General features: G+C 41.3%; 1 protein-coding gene across 14 annotated transcripts in view; it reads right to left on the reverse strand.

The window, feature by feature from the left end:
• Positions 1–15108, reverse strand: part of TRPM3 (transient receptor potential cation channel subfamily M member 3) — a 787839-nt gene that overhangs the window by 89241 nt on the left and 683490 nt on the right. For all 14 annotated transcript variants that reach the window (XM_065879762.1, XM_065879761.1, XM_065879759.1 and 11 more), the window contains 3 exons: positions 9252–9352; positions 7720–7854; positions 1632–1682 (listed from right to left, as the gene is read on the reverse strand). In XM_065879762.1, the coding sequence (XP_065735834.1) occupies positions 1632–1682; positions 7720–7854; positions 9252–9352 (287 nt within the window). The remainder of the gene's footprint in view (positions 1–1631; positions 1683–7719; positions 7855–9251; positions 9353–15108) is intronic.

Below are 15108 nucleotides of genomic sequence, written 5' to 3' on the forward strand. Positions count from 1 at the left end.
CATGAGCAACAAGTACCTTGGCAAAGAATACATGTTTGGTGTGTACATCTAATCTTCTGAGATACTTCTGTTTAGTTTCCAGGAAATTTTATGCCAAGATAAATTAAACAAAATAGGAAGACGTGAGGAAAAGAGAAGTGGGTTTGTTGAGGGCAGGTATGTTTGTGGCTTGAAATGAGGCAGACCATGGAAAGGTGTGATCTTGGTAAAATATACAGATGGCATAGCATCTATTTCCCTTGCTTTGAAAGAACTACAGGCTTCACTCACTCACACGGATGAGAAATTTTTCAGTAAGGTTGTGCAGAGATGGGAGTAAAGTTCCCAAGGGCCTACAGAAGGAGGTTTTTTAGTACTCTTAACTCATTATCAGCAAAGGTCCAGCTGGTTAATAGGTACATTATAATCAGCCCCAGGGCCTTTCGAAGGAAAAATTAGTAAGTGGCTACAGGACACCTAAAGGGTAGTTCTAGCCTATGACTTCCTATGAGATGAAGGAATGGCACTCTACTTTTTACCTCACTTTGTAGCTTTCTCCGAGTATGTCCTATGGAATTTGGCAAAGAATTGCTACCAACTGGTAGGTGGATATACCTGTGTATGTGTGTGCGTGTGTACATGTGTATGTGGTAGGGGAAGCGTCACCATTTATTTTATCCTTTGGTGTTAAAACATCACTTTCTGGGAACACTGCCAAGTGTTCAGAACTGAAGCTACCTCGGAAAGAGATTTTATGGGGCAGAACAAGCACTTGGTTAAGATGAGATGTAACCTCCCTTTGCCTCATTTTTTCTCATCTATAAATGGGGATAACACTATATAGTAAAAAAAAAATAAAATAACAACTCTACTTCATGTATTTGTTGTGAAGATGAAATGAGCTAAGACACATAGAAGGATTAGTGTCACATACCTAGTCATCACTAAATCCTAGGTACCATTACTTATGATTATGATTATTCAAGGATTTGAGTTCTAATTCTAGCTCCTTACCAACCACTCAGTACAGTTCTCACCTCCTTGTGTTTCAACCTCCTCATTTTTAAATTGGGCATAAATCTACTAGATCCAAACCAACTGGCTTTTTCCCCCATCAAATTTGATGATGAATGTGAAAAAATATATTGGAGAAAATAAAGTGTTAGCAGAATGGAACGTATATATATGTTGTAGTCTCTGTTTCTCTGAGACTTTTTGAGCTACGCTTACTATATGCTCTGTGTCATGCTAGATGTGGCGGTGATACACTGTATCAGGAGCTAGTAAATAAATATACCTTTCATGGTCAGCTGGATAGCATGGAAACGAGTTCCCCAAATAGTGAGGAGCACATGAAAAAATACAGGTAATGGCATAAATCCACAAGGCATGGGGGGAAAGCCTAGGGTTCCACTACCCGAAAGCATTATGTCCAATGAAAGCATCTAAAACCACGGAGACTGGCGATAAAACTGCAGCTGCATCATAAGCAGAGATGTCAAAGTTAAACGACATACACACACACTGTGTCCTGAAATGAGAGGGTCTGGCAGGGACAGGAATACTCTGGCAGCTCATGCAAAACAGGCACTTTCTAATCACAGGAAGCAGTCAAGACAGGGCCTCCGACCTGCAGTCGCGAGGGTTCTTACCTTTTTGACATCCCTGACCAAGTGGTACAATGTGTTTGAGGGCCCATGTCTCTGAAAACAATAAAGAAGAATCAAATGGTTTTGCTAGTCAGGGGCTCTCATTGGCAAGGCAACAAGGATCTGGAAGGAAGGGTTCTGGCTGGCGGAGGGGAAGTTCATTAAGATGAACCTTGTTCTAGTTGCTCAGTTGTATCTGTCTTTTCTAAACAAACACAGTGGCAGGTTTTTGGATTGTGGCTCCTCAAGAAAAAGCATTTGAGGTTCTAGATTCAAACTTTGCAAAAGAGGCCATCAACTCTGTTGACAGCTGGGCTAAAACATCATTCAAGAGGCTAGCTGTAGGGGGAAGCAGCCGCAAGGCACAGGGATATTAGCTCGGGGCTTTGGGACAGCCTGGAGGGGTGGGAGGGGGAGAGTGGGAGGGAGGGAGATGCAAGAGGGAAGACACATGGGAGCACATGTGTATGTATAGCTGATTCACTTTGTTATAAATCAGAAACTAACACACCATTGTAAAGCAATTATACCCCAATAAAGATGTTAAAAAAAAAAAAAAAAAAAGAGGCTAGCTGTGCAGCAGGGGGAGACAAAAGGGCCAGTTTACTGCATTAGAACTACAATTTGGCACAGTGCCAATCACAACTTGTTTATTACCCATAATGAATGAGAAACTGGCTAAAGCAGGGTTTGGCAGAATTTTTCTGTAAATAGCTAGATGGTTAGTATCTTAGACTTTGTGGGCCATACAGTCTTCATCGCAACTGTTCAACTCTGACATTGTGCAAAAGATCCTTACCGTTGCTTAAGGTAAGAATAAAGTGAAGTGGTTTGCCATTCTCTTGTCTTTCAGGAACAGGAATATCAGATGAAACACAGGATGCCTAGTTAAATCTGAATTCCAGACAGCCAATGAATAACTTCTTTTTTTGTTTTAATTTTCATTCATTTTATTAATTCTTAATGTTGAACATTTATTTGTCATATTGATGGCTTTTTATTTTTTTAATTTGTTTTTACTTTTGGCTGTGTTGGGTCTTTGTTGCTGTGTGCAGGCTTTCTCCAGTTGCAGCGAGTGGTGGCTACTCTTAGTTGCGGTGCATGGGCTTCTCACTGTCGTGGCTTCTTTTGCTGCAGAGCATGGGCTCTAGGCACACTGGCTTCAGTACTTGTGGCACGCGGGCTCTAGCGCACAGGCTCAGTAGTTGTGGTGCACGGGCTTAGTGGCTCCGCAGCATATGGGATCTTCCTGGGCCAGGGATCGAACCCCTGTCCCCTGCATTGGAAGGCGGATTCTTAACCACTGTGCCACCAGGGAAGCCCTGATGGCCTATTTTGTATTTCTTTTTAGTATTCATGTATTTTTTATGTATCAAATTAAAAGTTTTAAATGTAACTATATCTCTTAATCTTTTGATTTACAGCTTCTTTTGCTTTTATGTTTCCTCATCTTTTTTAAATTGAGGTATAATTGACATATGTTAGTTCCAGGTGTACAACATAGTGATTCGATATTTGTATATATGGCAAAATGATCATTACAATAAGTCTATTTAATATCTGTCACCATACGTAGTTCTTAGATTTTTTTCTTGTGATAAGGACCTTAAAGATCTATTCTCTCAGCAACTTTCAAATATGCAATACAATATTATTAACTATAGTCACTGTGCTGTATATTACATCCTCATGACATTTATTTTATAAATAAATTTGGAATTTTGTACATTTTGACCAATAACAATGAATAATTTTGAGTATGTCTTGTGCAATATGTGAGACATACTAAAAATTATTTGTTCTTTATCTGAAATTCAAACCTAACTGGGAATTCTGTATTTTTGTTTGCTAAATCTGGTGACTGTATTGGAAGCTCTTGAACAGTGATGGCAAATCCTTAAGCACTGCTGGAACACATTCAAGTATTCAAGACAATCCCTGTGTACCGCCTCAACTACTGGCCCCTTCAGGCGGACATACTCATCAGAACTCTTTTTCCACTAGGGATGCAGTATTGTGTAGGGATTAAACAAGCAAACTCTGGAGTTAGAATGCCTGGCTCCAAACCTGACCCTGCTGCTTACCAGCTGTGACCATGGGCAAGCTGCTTAACTGTGACTCAGTCTTACTATCTATAAAATAAGGATAATACCACCACTTATCTGGTAGGGCTGTTGTGAGGATTAAATGATGAAATGTTTATAAAACTATTAAAATAGTGCTTAGAAAATGTTAGCTATTCTTATCACTGAGGCCATTCACTGTTCCATATTCCTTTTCAACAGAGTACTCTAGGGAACGCTGATTAGACTTGACTGGAGTGATGAAATCTATTGGCCTTTCTTGATCTATAACTTTCCTACTTACTTCTTTCCAATCATTGGAATAAATCACTCTACTCCCTTGATTCTCTAATTTATATGAAGGTCATTCAACTCTGTGTTTTCATTTACTTATTTTACTGAAAACCCCATTATTATTTTTTCCCCAGTTTTATTGAGATAAAATTGACATGTAACATTGTGTAAGTTTAAGGTGTACAGTGTGATGATTTGATGCTCGTATATATTGTGAAATGTCTACCACAATAAGGTTAGTTAACGTATCCTTCACCTCACTTAATAATCATTTTGCTGTTGTTATGGTGAGAACATTAAAGCTCTGATCTCATAGTAACTTGCAAGTGTACAATATAGTACTGTTAACTACAGTCACAATGCTGTATATTAGATCCCTGAAACATATTCATCTTATAACTGAAAGTTTGTATCCTTTGTCCAACATCTCCCCATTTCCCCCGCCCCTCGGCCCCAATTTTTTTGAGGAACCTCCATATTGTTTCCTATATTTTGTTCCCTTGTCTAATATTAGTTAACTGTATATGCATGAGTTTATTGCTGGGCTCTTGATTCTGTTCCATTGGTCTATGTGTCTGTTTTTATGATGATACCGTACTATTTCGATTACTGTATCTTTGTGATATAGTTTGAAATCAAGAAGTGTGATGTCTCCACCTTTGTTCTTCTTTCTCATGATTTCTTTGGCTATTCAGGGTCTTTGGTGTTTCAATGCAAATTTTAGGAATGTTTTTTTCTATTTCTGTGAAAAATGCCACCAGAATTGCATTGAATCTATAGATGGTTTTGGGTAGCATGAACATTTTAACAATATTAATACTTCCAGTTCACGAACATGAGATATCTTTCCATTTATTTGTGCCTTCTTCAATTTCTTTTATAAATGTCATAGTTTTTGATATATAGATCTTTCACTTCTTTGGTTAAGTTTATTCCTAGGTATTTTATTGTTTTTGGTGCTGTTATAAATGGAATTGTTTTATTTCTTTTTCAGATAGTTCATTGTTAGCATACATAAATGCAATTTATTTTTGTATGTTGCTTCTGTATACTGAAACTTACTGAATTTATTAGTTCTAACAGATTTTTTGGTGGAGTCTTTAGGATTTTCTGTATACAAGATGCTGTTATCAGCAAACAGAGACAATTTTCTTTCTTCCTTTTCAATTTGGATAAAAAATTTTTATTGCTTTTTCTCCTTTTATTTTGGTCTAATTTCTCTGGCTACGACTTCCAGTACCATGTTGAATAGGAGTGGTAAGAGTGGGCCCAATTTTCTTGTTCCTGATCTCAGAAGGAAAGCTTTCAATCTGTCACCATTGAGTATGATGTTAGCTATGGGTTTGTCATATATGGCCTTTATTACATTGAGGTGTGTTATTTTTATACTCAATTTGTTGAGAGTTTTTACCATGAAAGGATGTTGAATTTTGTCAAATATCTTTTCTGCATCCACTGAGATGATCATGATTTTTGTCTTTCATTCTATTAATGTGATGTATCACATTTATTAATTTGTATATGTTGAACCATCCTTGCATCTAGGAAGACTCCCACTTGATCATGGTATACCATCTTTTTAATGTGCTTCAATTTGGTTTGCTAGTATTTTGTTGAGAATTTTTGCATCTATATTCATCAGGAATATTGACCTGTAGTTTTCTTTTCTTGCAGTGTCCTTATCTGGCTTTGCTATTATGGTAATTCTGGCCTCCTAAAATAAGTTTGGGAACATTCTCTCCTCTTCAATTTTTTTTGAAGAATTGGAAAAGAATTGGAGTTAATTCTTTAAAAGTTTGGTAGAATTCACCTGTGAAGCCATCTGGTCCTGGGCTTTTCTTTGTTGGGAGGTATTTGATTCCTGATTCAATCTCCTTACTTGCTATTGGTCCACATGCAGCCTTTGCTGATGGAGTGTACTCATGTAGCTGCAGGGTCTTGCAGTTCTAGGGTCTTGCATTTCCACAGCCGTGGCGGTGTGTGTCAGGCCAGCAGTGTACAGGTGCACAGCCAGAGGTGCTAGCTTTCAGAGTGTGCACAGCAGTGGAGGTCAGCCATGGGGGTCTAGGCTGGGTTCGTGCAATTGTGTAGCCACAGAGGCCTGGGCTGGCTGCTGGTGTGGACCCCAGGCGCCAGCAGGGGTGAGGGGAGAGGGAGTGGTGAGGGGCTTGGGTGACTGGTGTCTATGAACGCAAGTATCTGTAGAGCAAAAGCCAGTGAAATCTGCAGGGCTCTGTGGCAGCTGTGCTGGCTATTGGTTTCTTCACTGGTGAAAAATGCCGGGGTCCTCTGCAGAGCAGGTCCCTGGGAACCGTGGTTACTCAGCCGTCAGCCTGGCTCATACTGTGTTGCTAGCTATCACAGTATGTCTCAGCTTTGCAGGTCTCTGGGCGGGGTGAAACTGAAGTGTGTCCTTTGTACAGTGCCCTGAAAGGCTCACTGGCTCTCTCTTTTCCAGTGAGGGGAACTATTTCTAGCTGAGGAGCTTCCTCTTGGCACAGAGCTGTGCTGCCTCAGGGGACAGGGTGATACAGACACAATGAAGCTGTTCTTCCTCTCTTTTTTGTGTGGTTATTTTCAGATATTTTTTGTTCCACTGTTTTGCTGAAGTTTCTTAATTGAACTCCTGAGCTCTCCTAGAGCTGTCTTTGTCTGTGGATAGCTGTCTAATTGTTGATCTTTGTCGGGGGGGCGGGGGATAGAGGCTGGGTCTAACACTCTGCCATTCTGGCCTATTATTACTGAAAGCCTTAGTATGCGGAACTGAGAAAAATCTGCAGAGAAAACAGAAACGTGGGGTCATTCCACTAACTTGTTTTCTACTTCCAGCAGTGGGAATGTTACAGAGCCAGGGTGGCACCAGCTAATACCTATCACTGGCTGGGGACAGGCCAACAAGCTCCATCTCATTAGTGCTGTGGGTGGTGGGACAAAGAGGCACTGTGACAAATGAGGGGAAAACAGTTTCTGAGAAAGAAGCTTTGGTTCAGTACTGGCTTCTTTCTTTACTTAGAAATTTTGTTATCTTGAATAAGCCAATTCTCTTCTTGGCCTCAGTTTCCTCATCTGTAAAATGGGGGAAAACAATATCTACTCTTTAAACTTCATTGTATTTTAGTGAGTATCAGCTCAGAGCTGATGTACTTAACTCACTGGATACTCTCAACAACTTCATAAAGAGTAGGTTTTCTTTTGATTACTTCTTGGTATCCCTAGTGAATGAATTAACAAATCATTATAAAACAAAACAAAAAAAATCTTTCTGGGTAACTCCAAACAAGAGGTTTTTACATTTTATCCTATTATAGTGGAATGAATGAACTTTATAGCTCTGAGGATAACAAGATGGTGCAGGATAATCAGCCTCCTTTGATGCTTGGAGTTAAATCAATCCTCCTCTGCTGATTGCCTCAAACACCCTCTGGGCTTACAGAATAAAGTGTGTTCTAATTTCCAGAGCCGTATGCTTTTGTGCAAGAACCTGAGAACATTACCCTTTTGGTGATCACGTAACTTTCTGCTTCTTAGATGCTGACAACTGAGCAGTTAAAACAAGTGGATTCTTGGTGACTTGGTGTTTGTTGTCTATACAGGTCTAAGGGAGCATTTGTGGAAAATGATCCATGCATTTGGAGGGGAGGGCAGGGACTCACAGACATGTGGGGGGCAGGAGAAGGTAAAACAAACACACACAAAAAGTAGAGAAAATAAAATGTGCCTTAGCTTGGTCCTACCGTATTGTACAATTCCTCTAGTCTGGAGATGGTGAGAAAACGGTGCATGCTTACTCCATTCTCTATGAGTAATTTCACAAAATCCACTCTGTCCAGAACTAGGGCATCCAACATGGCTTGCTCCAGAGACCCCACCTGCAAATCAAGTCAGAGTTAGTCTGACCCAGGGTCTAAGGATGCAGTTCTCTGGCATTCTCCTGAATAGTTTAGAAATGGATGCCTTTGACATCTGGTAAACCTTCAGCACCCCCAAGAACATGCTGGCAAGAGTTTCCCAAACCCACTTCTGGGACAGTCACACTCTCTCCTATGTTCTGGGGCTTGTCTTTGCAAACAGAACACAAGGATCTCTAGTTCCAAAAGCTACTTCTTCCTTGAATCTCTTTTTTTGTTCTAGATTCTGAGAAGGTGCAAGGGTTTACAAGGCTTTCCCTCTTCCAACTTTCTGACCAAACTTCTACAAAACCAGTGAAGTGCCAGAGTGAGTACTTTACTGTCTTCACTGTCATCTTCCTTAGGCTCTAAATTGGACTCCTGGCTGACCTGAGAGGAGGGATCCTAGTAAACAGACCAGAAAGAAGGCTGTTCTTTTTTTTGTTAGTTAAGTGATACTACCTTGTCTCCACCTCGCCCATTTCTACACAGAGGCCCAGTAACTATTTAGGTCATTTGGTCTGTTTACTAGGGTTTTATTTAACTTCTTTCACAAAAATTTCCCGGTGTCCAGATTCCTTGACAAATCTTTCCACACTAGTAATTCATTTGCACTAAATGAAGCCAGGGTTTCAATCCTAGGCAGAAGCTCTCTGGGGCAGAGGAAGGGTTAAAAAAGACCTGTACATGAAGGTGTTGTCCTGCAGTGATTCCAGGCACAGAAGTCAAATCCCAGACTGTTGGCTGCCTCCTGGGCATACAAGCATACACCACCCAATGGCCAATTTTCCAAGTTTTTATTTTTGGTAGAGCCAGTTGACGGAAACAAACCAAGAACAGTTATATAAAGCTTTCGTTGACTCTGTATTGTTCTTGAGTTCAGGGAGGACCTGTGCTCAGCCTCCAGGACCAGATGGCACCGGCACGTGGAAGCCTGCTAATTCTGTATCCTAAGGTGCGACCCAGCCCCACACCAGCATGGGGTGCCACCACATGGCAGCAGAAACCTCCGGGACAACCAGAAACAAACTGCTAACTCTGCTCCTTACTTAGTTTTAATTAACACAATTTTGTCTTATATATATTTTTTCAGGCATATAAAAGAAATGGCATTAGTTGCAGCTAAACATAGCTATCAAAGGCCACTCAGAGAGATGGAAATGTTTGGAACATTTGGAGCTGTGCTTTGCCATATCTTCCACCAGATGACAGTGTTTTCCTAAATATAAGAAAGGGAGCTGAGAATGAGGACAGCTACAAAGGAACATTTCCACCCTAAAGAAAAAGCAGCGGTTTCCTGAGCCGCTCTCAGAGATTCCTTAAACAAATACCCTTGCCCAAGCAAGTGGGCTTTTCAGGGGTGACAACGTATACTCTACCGGCCACTGTTGCCCATAAATAAAGATCTGGCTGCGGGCGATGTCGACTCTGTTCCAGGCTAAAGCTAAGCTCAGTTGGTCTGGGGCCGAGGCATTGGCTCCTGTGTGTAGATAAGTAGGAGAAAAGAATGAGAGAGAGAAAACAGCACTCAGTTATTATACCAAGAAGACCCACTCCATCGCTCTCCCATCCACCCCCTCTTCCTGGAGAGCAGACCAGGCTGTACAGCAGGGGTTCTTATACTTGGCCCTACTGCCATTTTGAGCAGGATAATTATCATGTCCTATATATTGTAGAATATTTAGCAGCATCTCAGGACCCAGTAGATGCCAACAGCACCTCCCCCACCAAGCCATGACAACCAAAAATATCTCCAGACATTGCCAAACGTCCCCAGGAGTGAAGGGAGACAATATTAACCCAACTACTGCTCTACAGCTTTGCTAGTCAAGGTGTGGTTCACAGGGCAGCAGCGGCAGCATCACCTGGGCACTTATTAGAAAGGCAGAATCCCAGGCCTCACCCCAGACCTACTAAATCAGAATCTGTATTTCAACAAGATCCCAGGTGATTCCTATACATGTTGAAGTTTGAGAAGCCTGCTCTACAACACATTTTGTTTCTGCTGGCCAATCACTGGTTTCAAGGCATCATTTGAATTATATATTGCATGGTGATGGTGCCCTTGTCAAGAAAATGAGCCAGCTTTAACACTCTATTGAAAAAGAGTTAAGAGGATCTTTTAAGACAAAGGCAAACAAGTGGCTGAGGTTTACTTTGATTTGTGAGTAGAAACCACTGAACAATTTTTCAGTTTCCCATTATTCTCCAGACTCTGTCACTAGATCTGCACTGTCTACATGTGGCTATTTAAATCTAAACTAATTAAAATTAAAACTTTAATTCCTCACTCATAGTAGCCACATTTCAAGTGCTCAATAGTCGCATGTGGCTGGTGGCCTTTGAATTGGACAGTGCAAGTAGAGAACAGTTCCATCATCACAGAGATGGTTTACTGGGACAGAGCTGGTCTAAATCAATGTATCCTGTCCATAAATGCAACCTGCCAAGCAGCGGGATGTGAGATTGAGAATGAAGAGAAAAATGGGCTACAGTCAGAGGATCTGAGTCTGCCATTTCACTGCTGTGTGGCACTGGACCTCTCTAAGCCACTGTTTTATCATCTGTAAAATGGGGACAATAAAAGTTATCCTGTTGGGCTTCCCTGGTGGCGCAGTGGTTGAGAGTCCACCTGCCAATGCAAGGGACGCGGGTTCATGCCCCGGTCTGGGAAGATCCCACATGCCGCGGAGCGGCTGGGACCATGAGCCATGGCCGCTGAGCCTGCGCGTCCGGAGCCTGTACTCTGCAACGGGAGAGGCCACAACAGTAAGAGGCCCGCGTACCGCAAAAAAAAAAAAAATAATAAAGTTATCCTGTTTACCCAGCTGAGATGTGAGACTGAAATGGGATTATATAAATGAACTCACACGTGAACAGGGTTATTTCAATTCATCAATATCCTTGGTGCAATGAGCAAGACACATCCCTAAATATTTGCCAGACTTCATGCTGCTGGATGTCCCACCTCCAGGGGAGCAGGATAAAGAGATGACACTCTTTCCTGCATCAGATGTTTTCGAATGGCAAAGTATTAGGCACATCCACATGTTATCATATGTAATGTCCCAAATAATCCTGGGAATTTGGTCTTACTGTCTCCATTTGACAGATGATACTGAGGTCCAGAGAGGTTAAAGATCAAACAGCTACTAACAGAGGGTAAACAGAATAAGCATTCATTATGCCAGAGGTGAGATTCAGACTCAGTGAGTTTTCCCTTCATTTTGTCCCTGCTGATTCTGATGTTTGTGAAGGAAGGAGGGATGGAAAATGCTGATGCTGCCCATTCCTCTGGGTTCTTCATCAGCGGAAGCCCAAAGCAAGGAGCTGGGGATATGGCTGCTGTATCAGTGATTCCCAATCTCTGCTGTACATTAGAATCACCTGGGAAGGTTTTAAAATATCCCTGTGCCCTGGTTGCACCTCAAACCAATGGTATCAAGGTGCCTTGGGTGGCGAGCCAGGCGCAGATAGTTTTTAAGATCTCCAGTGTTTTCGATGTGCAGCCGAGTTGGGCCACTGTGCCACACGTTTCTTTCCTCCGCTTACCCTTACCTCTTCTCTCTGGGCTTTGAGATAATGATGTGAAGAATTAGGTAAGTGAAGTGTTCTCTAGATGACCCCTTCTCAAATTTGAGCATGCATAAGAATAATCTGGAGAGGTTTTTAAAACACAGATTCTTGGGCCCCACCTCCAAAGATTCTGATTAAGTACGTCTGGGGTGGGACCTGAGTCTCTGTATTTCTAACAAGCTCCCAGGCGATGCTGAGGCTGATGATCTAGGGCCACCCTTTGAAAAACAAGGCCCTAGAGAGCTGCAGTGCTATGTTCCCTTCATAGGTCAAAGGGTCAAAGAGCATTTCTATTCTGGTGTCCAGATATTGATGGGTTCAGTATAAATCACATACTTGTAGTAAATTAATTAGGAATTAGATTAATTGGAATGATAAATATTAATTCAGTTTACATAGGGATTTTTCCATTAAGAAAAGTATTTCTTGTCTCCTCAGATAACAGCAGGGACTGCAAGCTCATACCAGGGTAACTGACATGCATAAGTGATAAATAGGAATGTGTCAGAACGTACTGTCAACATTTTGAAGGAGAATGAAAAATGAAGGCTCAATGGAGTTGCATTGGGAAAGGTAGCACTTTATGCTAACTTCCAGCTAAGGAAGCTTAGCTGCCCTATTGGTCCTTGCTGACCTGCTGTAATGGTTTAATCATTCCCTTGCCATTTGTATGCCACAAATTTGTATGTCACCCAAGTCAATAGTAGCCACACAAATCTGAACAAGAACACATAGCAGAAAGCAGTCATTGAGGTCAACGTGAACTGCCTGAATGTAATCAGGTAAGTGTCAAATGAAAGCATGAAACTGATGAGTCTTGACTTTTCAAAAATTGAAAATATATCACTCAAGATTGGTGCTGGGTGACAGTTGGAATCAGTGGTTCTCAGCTAGGGTAACCAACCATTCTAGTTTGCCTGGTACAGTCACAGTGTTAGCACTGAAATTTCTGAATCCTGGGAGACCCCTCAGTCCTGCACAAACCTGGATGGCTGGTCACCCTATTCTCAACTGTGGTTGAACACTGAAATTTCCTGGAGAGTTTAAAATATACTCATGCCTGGGATGTATCCTCAGAGATTCTGATTTAACTGGTCCTGAGCACTGCAGTTTTAAAAGTTTCTTAACAGCTTTTAAGAACTAGAGGTTCTTAACGTCATTTACACGTTAGAATTGTGAAGACAAGGTTAAGAACCTCGAGTCTAGATATTATATGGTCATTCATTCACTCATTTATTTATTTATGTATCAATTCAAAGATATTGACCTCATGCCTTCTCATATGGCAGGCACTATGCCAGTATGAAGACCAAGGTGAATAAGACAAAATCCTTTGTCTTTTGAGAGCTTACATTCTAGAGAAGGAGAGAGGTCTGTAATTAAATACACTATTTCATGCAATCATTCATTTATCTGCTCAATAGATATTTACTGAATACCTTTGGTGCCAGGAACTGTTTTAGCACTGAATGTCTGGTGGTGAACAAGATATCTAAGGTTACTCTTTTCACATAGCTTACTACTTACTTCTAGTGGAGGAGTGGCACCCAGAAAATAAATGAATAAATGAATTAATAAAGAGTGTGTGTAAATGCCATGAAGGAGCAGAACGTTCAGAACGTGTAAGTGCTATGAAGGAGCAGTGTCATTCCCAGGATATATAGGACCTGTGTCTATATAAAAAATTTGAGTCATTCCAAATCAAAGTGGCAGCAACATTCTGGTAACCCATTTCATATGATCCCAGGACAAAAGTATTGTGCCAGTCAGCCGGAGTGATCTGCTGGCCAGGCTGCCCTCCTGAAACCAAGGCTGGACATGGAGTCATTGGATAACCTCATAGCACAAGTCTGGGAGTACTTTGGGGCATCTGGTTGATCCTGTATGGGAAACAGAAGTTTCAAAAATGCCCTGAAGTATTGAAATGGATCTGGGGTCTATGCAGGTCCTGATGTCAGCTCAGTCCCTACCCTCCCCACCGTATGGTACTATAGCCCTAGCTGGTGCGGGATCCCTGGTGGCCATGGAGAAGGCCCTTGAAAGCACAGGTCTAAGGATAGTACTGATAATGATCAGGGTGGTGGAGCTGCTCTGTTAAAATGAGTGAACAGGAGACCCGCCGGAGAGTAACACTTGAATTGAGACCTAAATGATTAGTAAAAGCCATCACGTGAAGAATTGGGGGGAAAACATTCTGGGAAGAGGAAACATCAAGTGCAAAGGTCCTGACATAGAAATGAAAACAAGTAGGTATAAGACATTAAAATATGGTTTTATTATTTCCTCTTTCTGCAGGTAATCTTCCCTGCATAAGTAATAGCCACACCTGGTTTTAAGGGATTAGTTCACTAGACAAATGAGAGGAAGAAAAGTGTTCTAGCAAAGCGAATCATGTATGCAAAGATTGGGGAGTTAAATAACTCAGTGAATTTGGAAAATTCATGGGATTTTCATTGAAGATGAACATTGAAGATTCAATGCTTGGGGTATAGTGTGAGTTAGAAGCAGAGAGAGATGAAGCTAGAATAGAAAGACATAAATAATGTGGAGGAGTTTTGTTTTATCCTGAAGTCATGGAGAAACCACTGGAGGACTCTGTCTCAGAAACAACGCAGTCAGATTTATGACTTAGGAAAATCACTGGAGCAGTGTGAGGATGGATTGGAAGAGCAGTGGACTGGAGAAGCAGTTAGGAAAGTTTTGCAGCATTCTAGGAAAGGGATAATGAGAACCTGAAGAAGCAGCTTTGATGGAGGGATATTTAGAAAGCAAAATTGATAGGCTTGGGTAAGATTTTAAGTGGGGAGCAAGAGAGAAAGAGAAGTCAAATATGTTCCCCTGTCTCCAGCTTGGGAACCCAACTGAGATTGGCAATGCAAGATAAAACAAGCATTTGGGGGCAGAAGAATTTCATTCTTTAAGATGTTGAGCTTAAATGCCTGTGGTATGTCCAGGTGGGAATGACCAGAGGCCACTAGATACTGAGGTCTGCGGCAGGGGAGGGGTCAGGCCTGGAGATACAGATTTGGGAAACATTAGCATGAAGGTGACAAGAAGAAGACAGCAGAAGATGGGTAACTGAAAAACCAATACTTAAAAAGTATGAAAGTAAAGCAAATGTTTAGAAAGAAAGCACACACACACACACACAAACAGAGAGATAGGAAGAGAACTGGAGATCATGGTGTCCTAAACTATGGAAAGAGAAGTTCTCAAGAAAGAGGGGATGGTCATTAGGGCAAATTCTGCAAAGAGAGCAAGTGAAAAGACTGGTCTTCCTTCTTCACAACTCTTCTCATTACTGAGCACTAGCTTATGCATCTATTAGTTTATTACTTACTTCCTTCACCAGAATGTAAACTGCAAGAGGTCAGGGACTGAGTCTTCTTTATTCACTGTTGTATTCTTAGAGTCCAAAACAGTGCTTGGCACATAATAGGTGTTTAATAACTATTTTTTGAATGAGTAAATGAACCCAAACGTGTGCACTGAATTTGGCAATTAAGAAGTCCTTGATGAAATCAGTGTGTGCACTGTCAGCAGAGTATGGGAATGGAAGCATGTCTCCTAACTCTTCCCTCAAGGAAATTATGATCTAATAAGAATGGAGGTGGAATGGAATAAAGGAGAGATATGACAAGTATACAAATCTCTGTATCA

This window comes from Phocoena phocoena, chromosome 6 (assembly GCF_963924675.1).
Source record: "Phocoena phocoena chromosome 6, mPhoPho1.1, whole genome shotgun sequence".
NCBI lineage: Eukaryota > Metazoa > Chordata > Mammalia > Artiodactyla > Phocoenidae > Phocoena > Phocoena phocoena.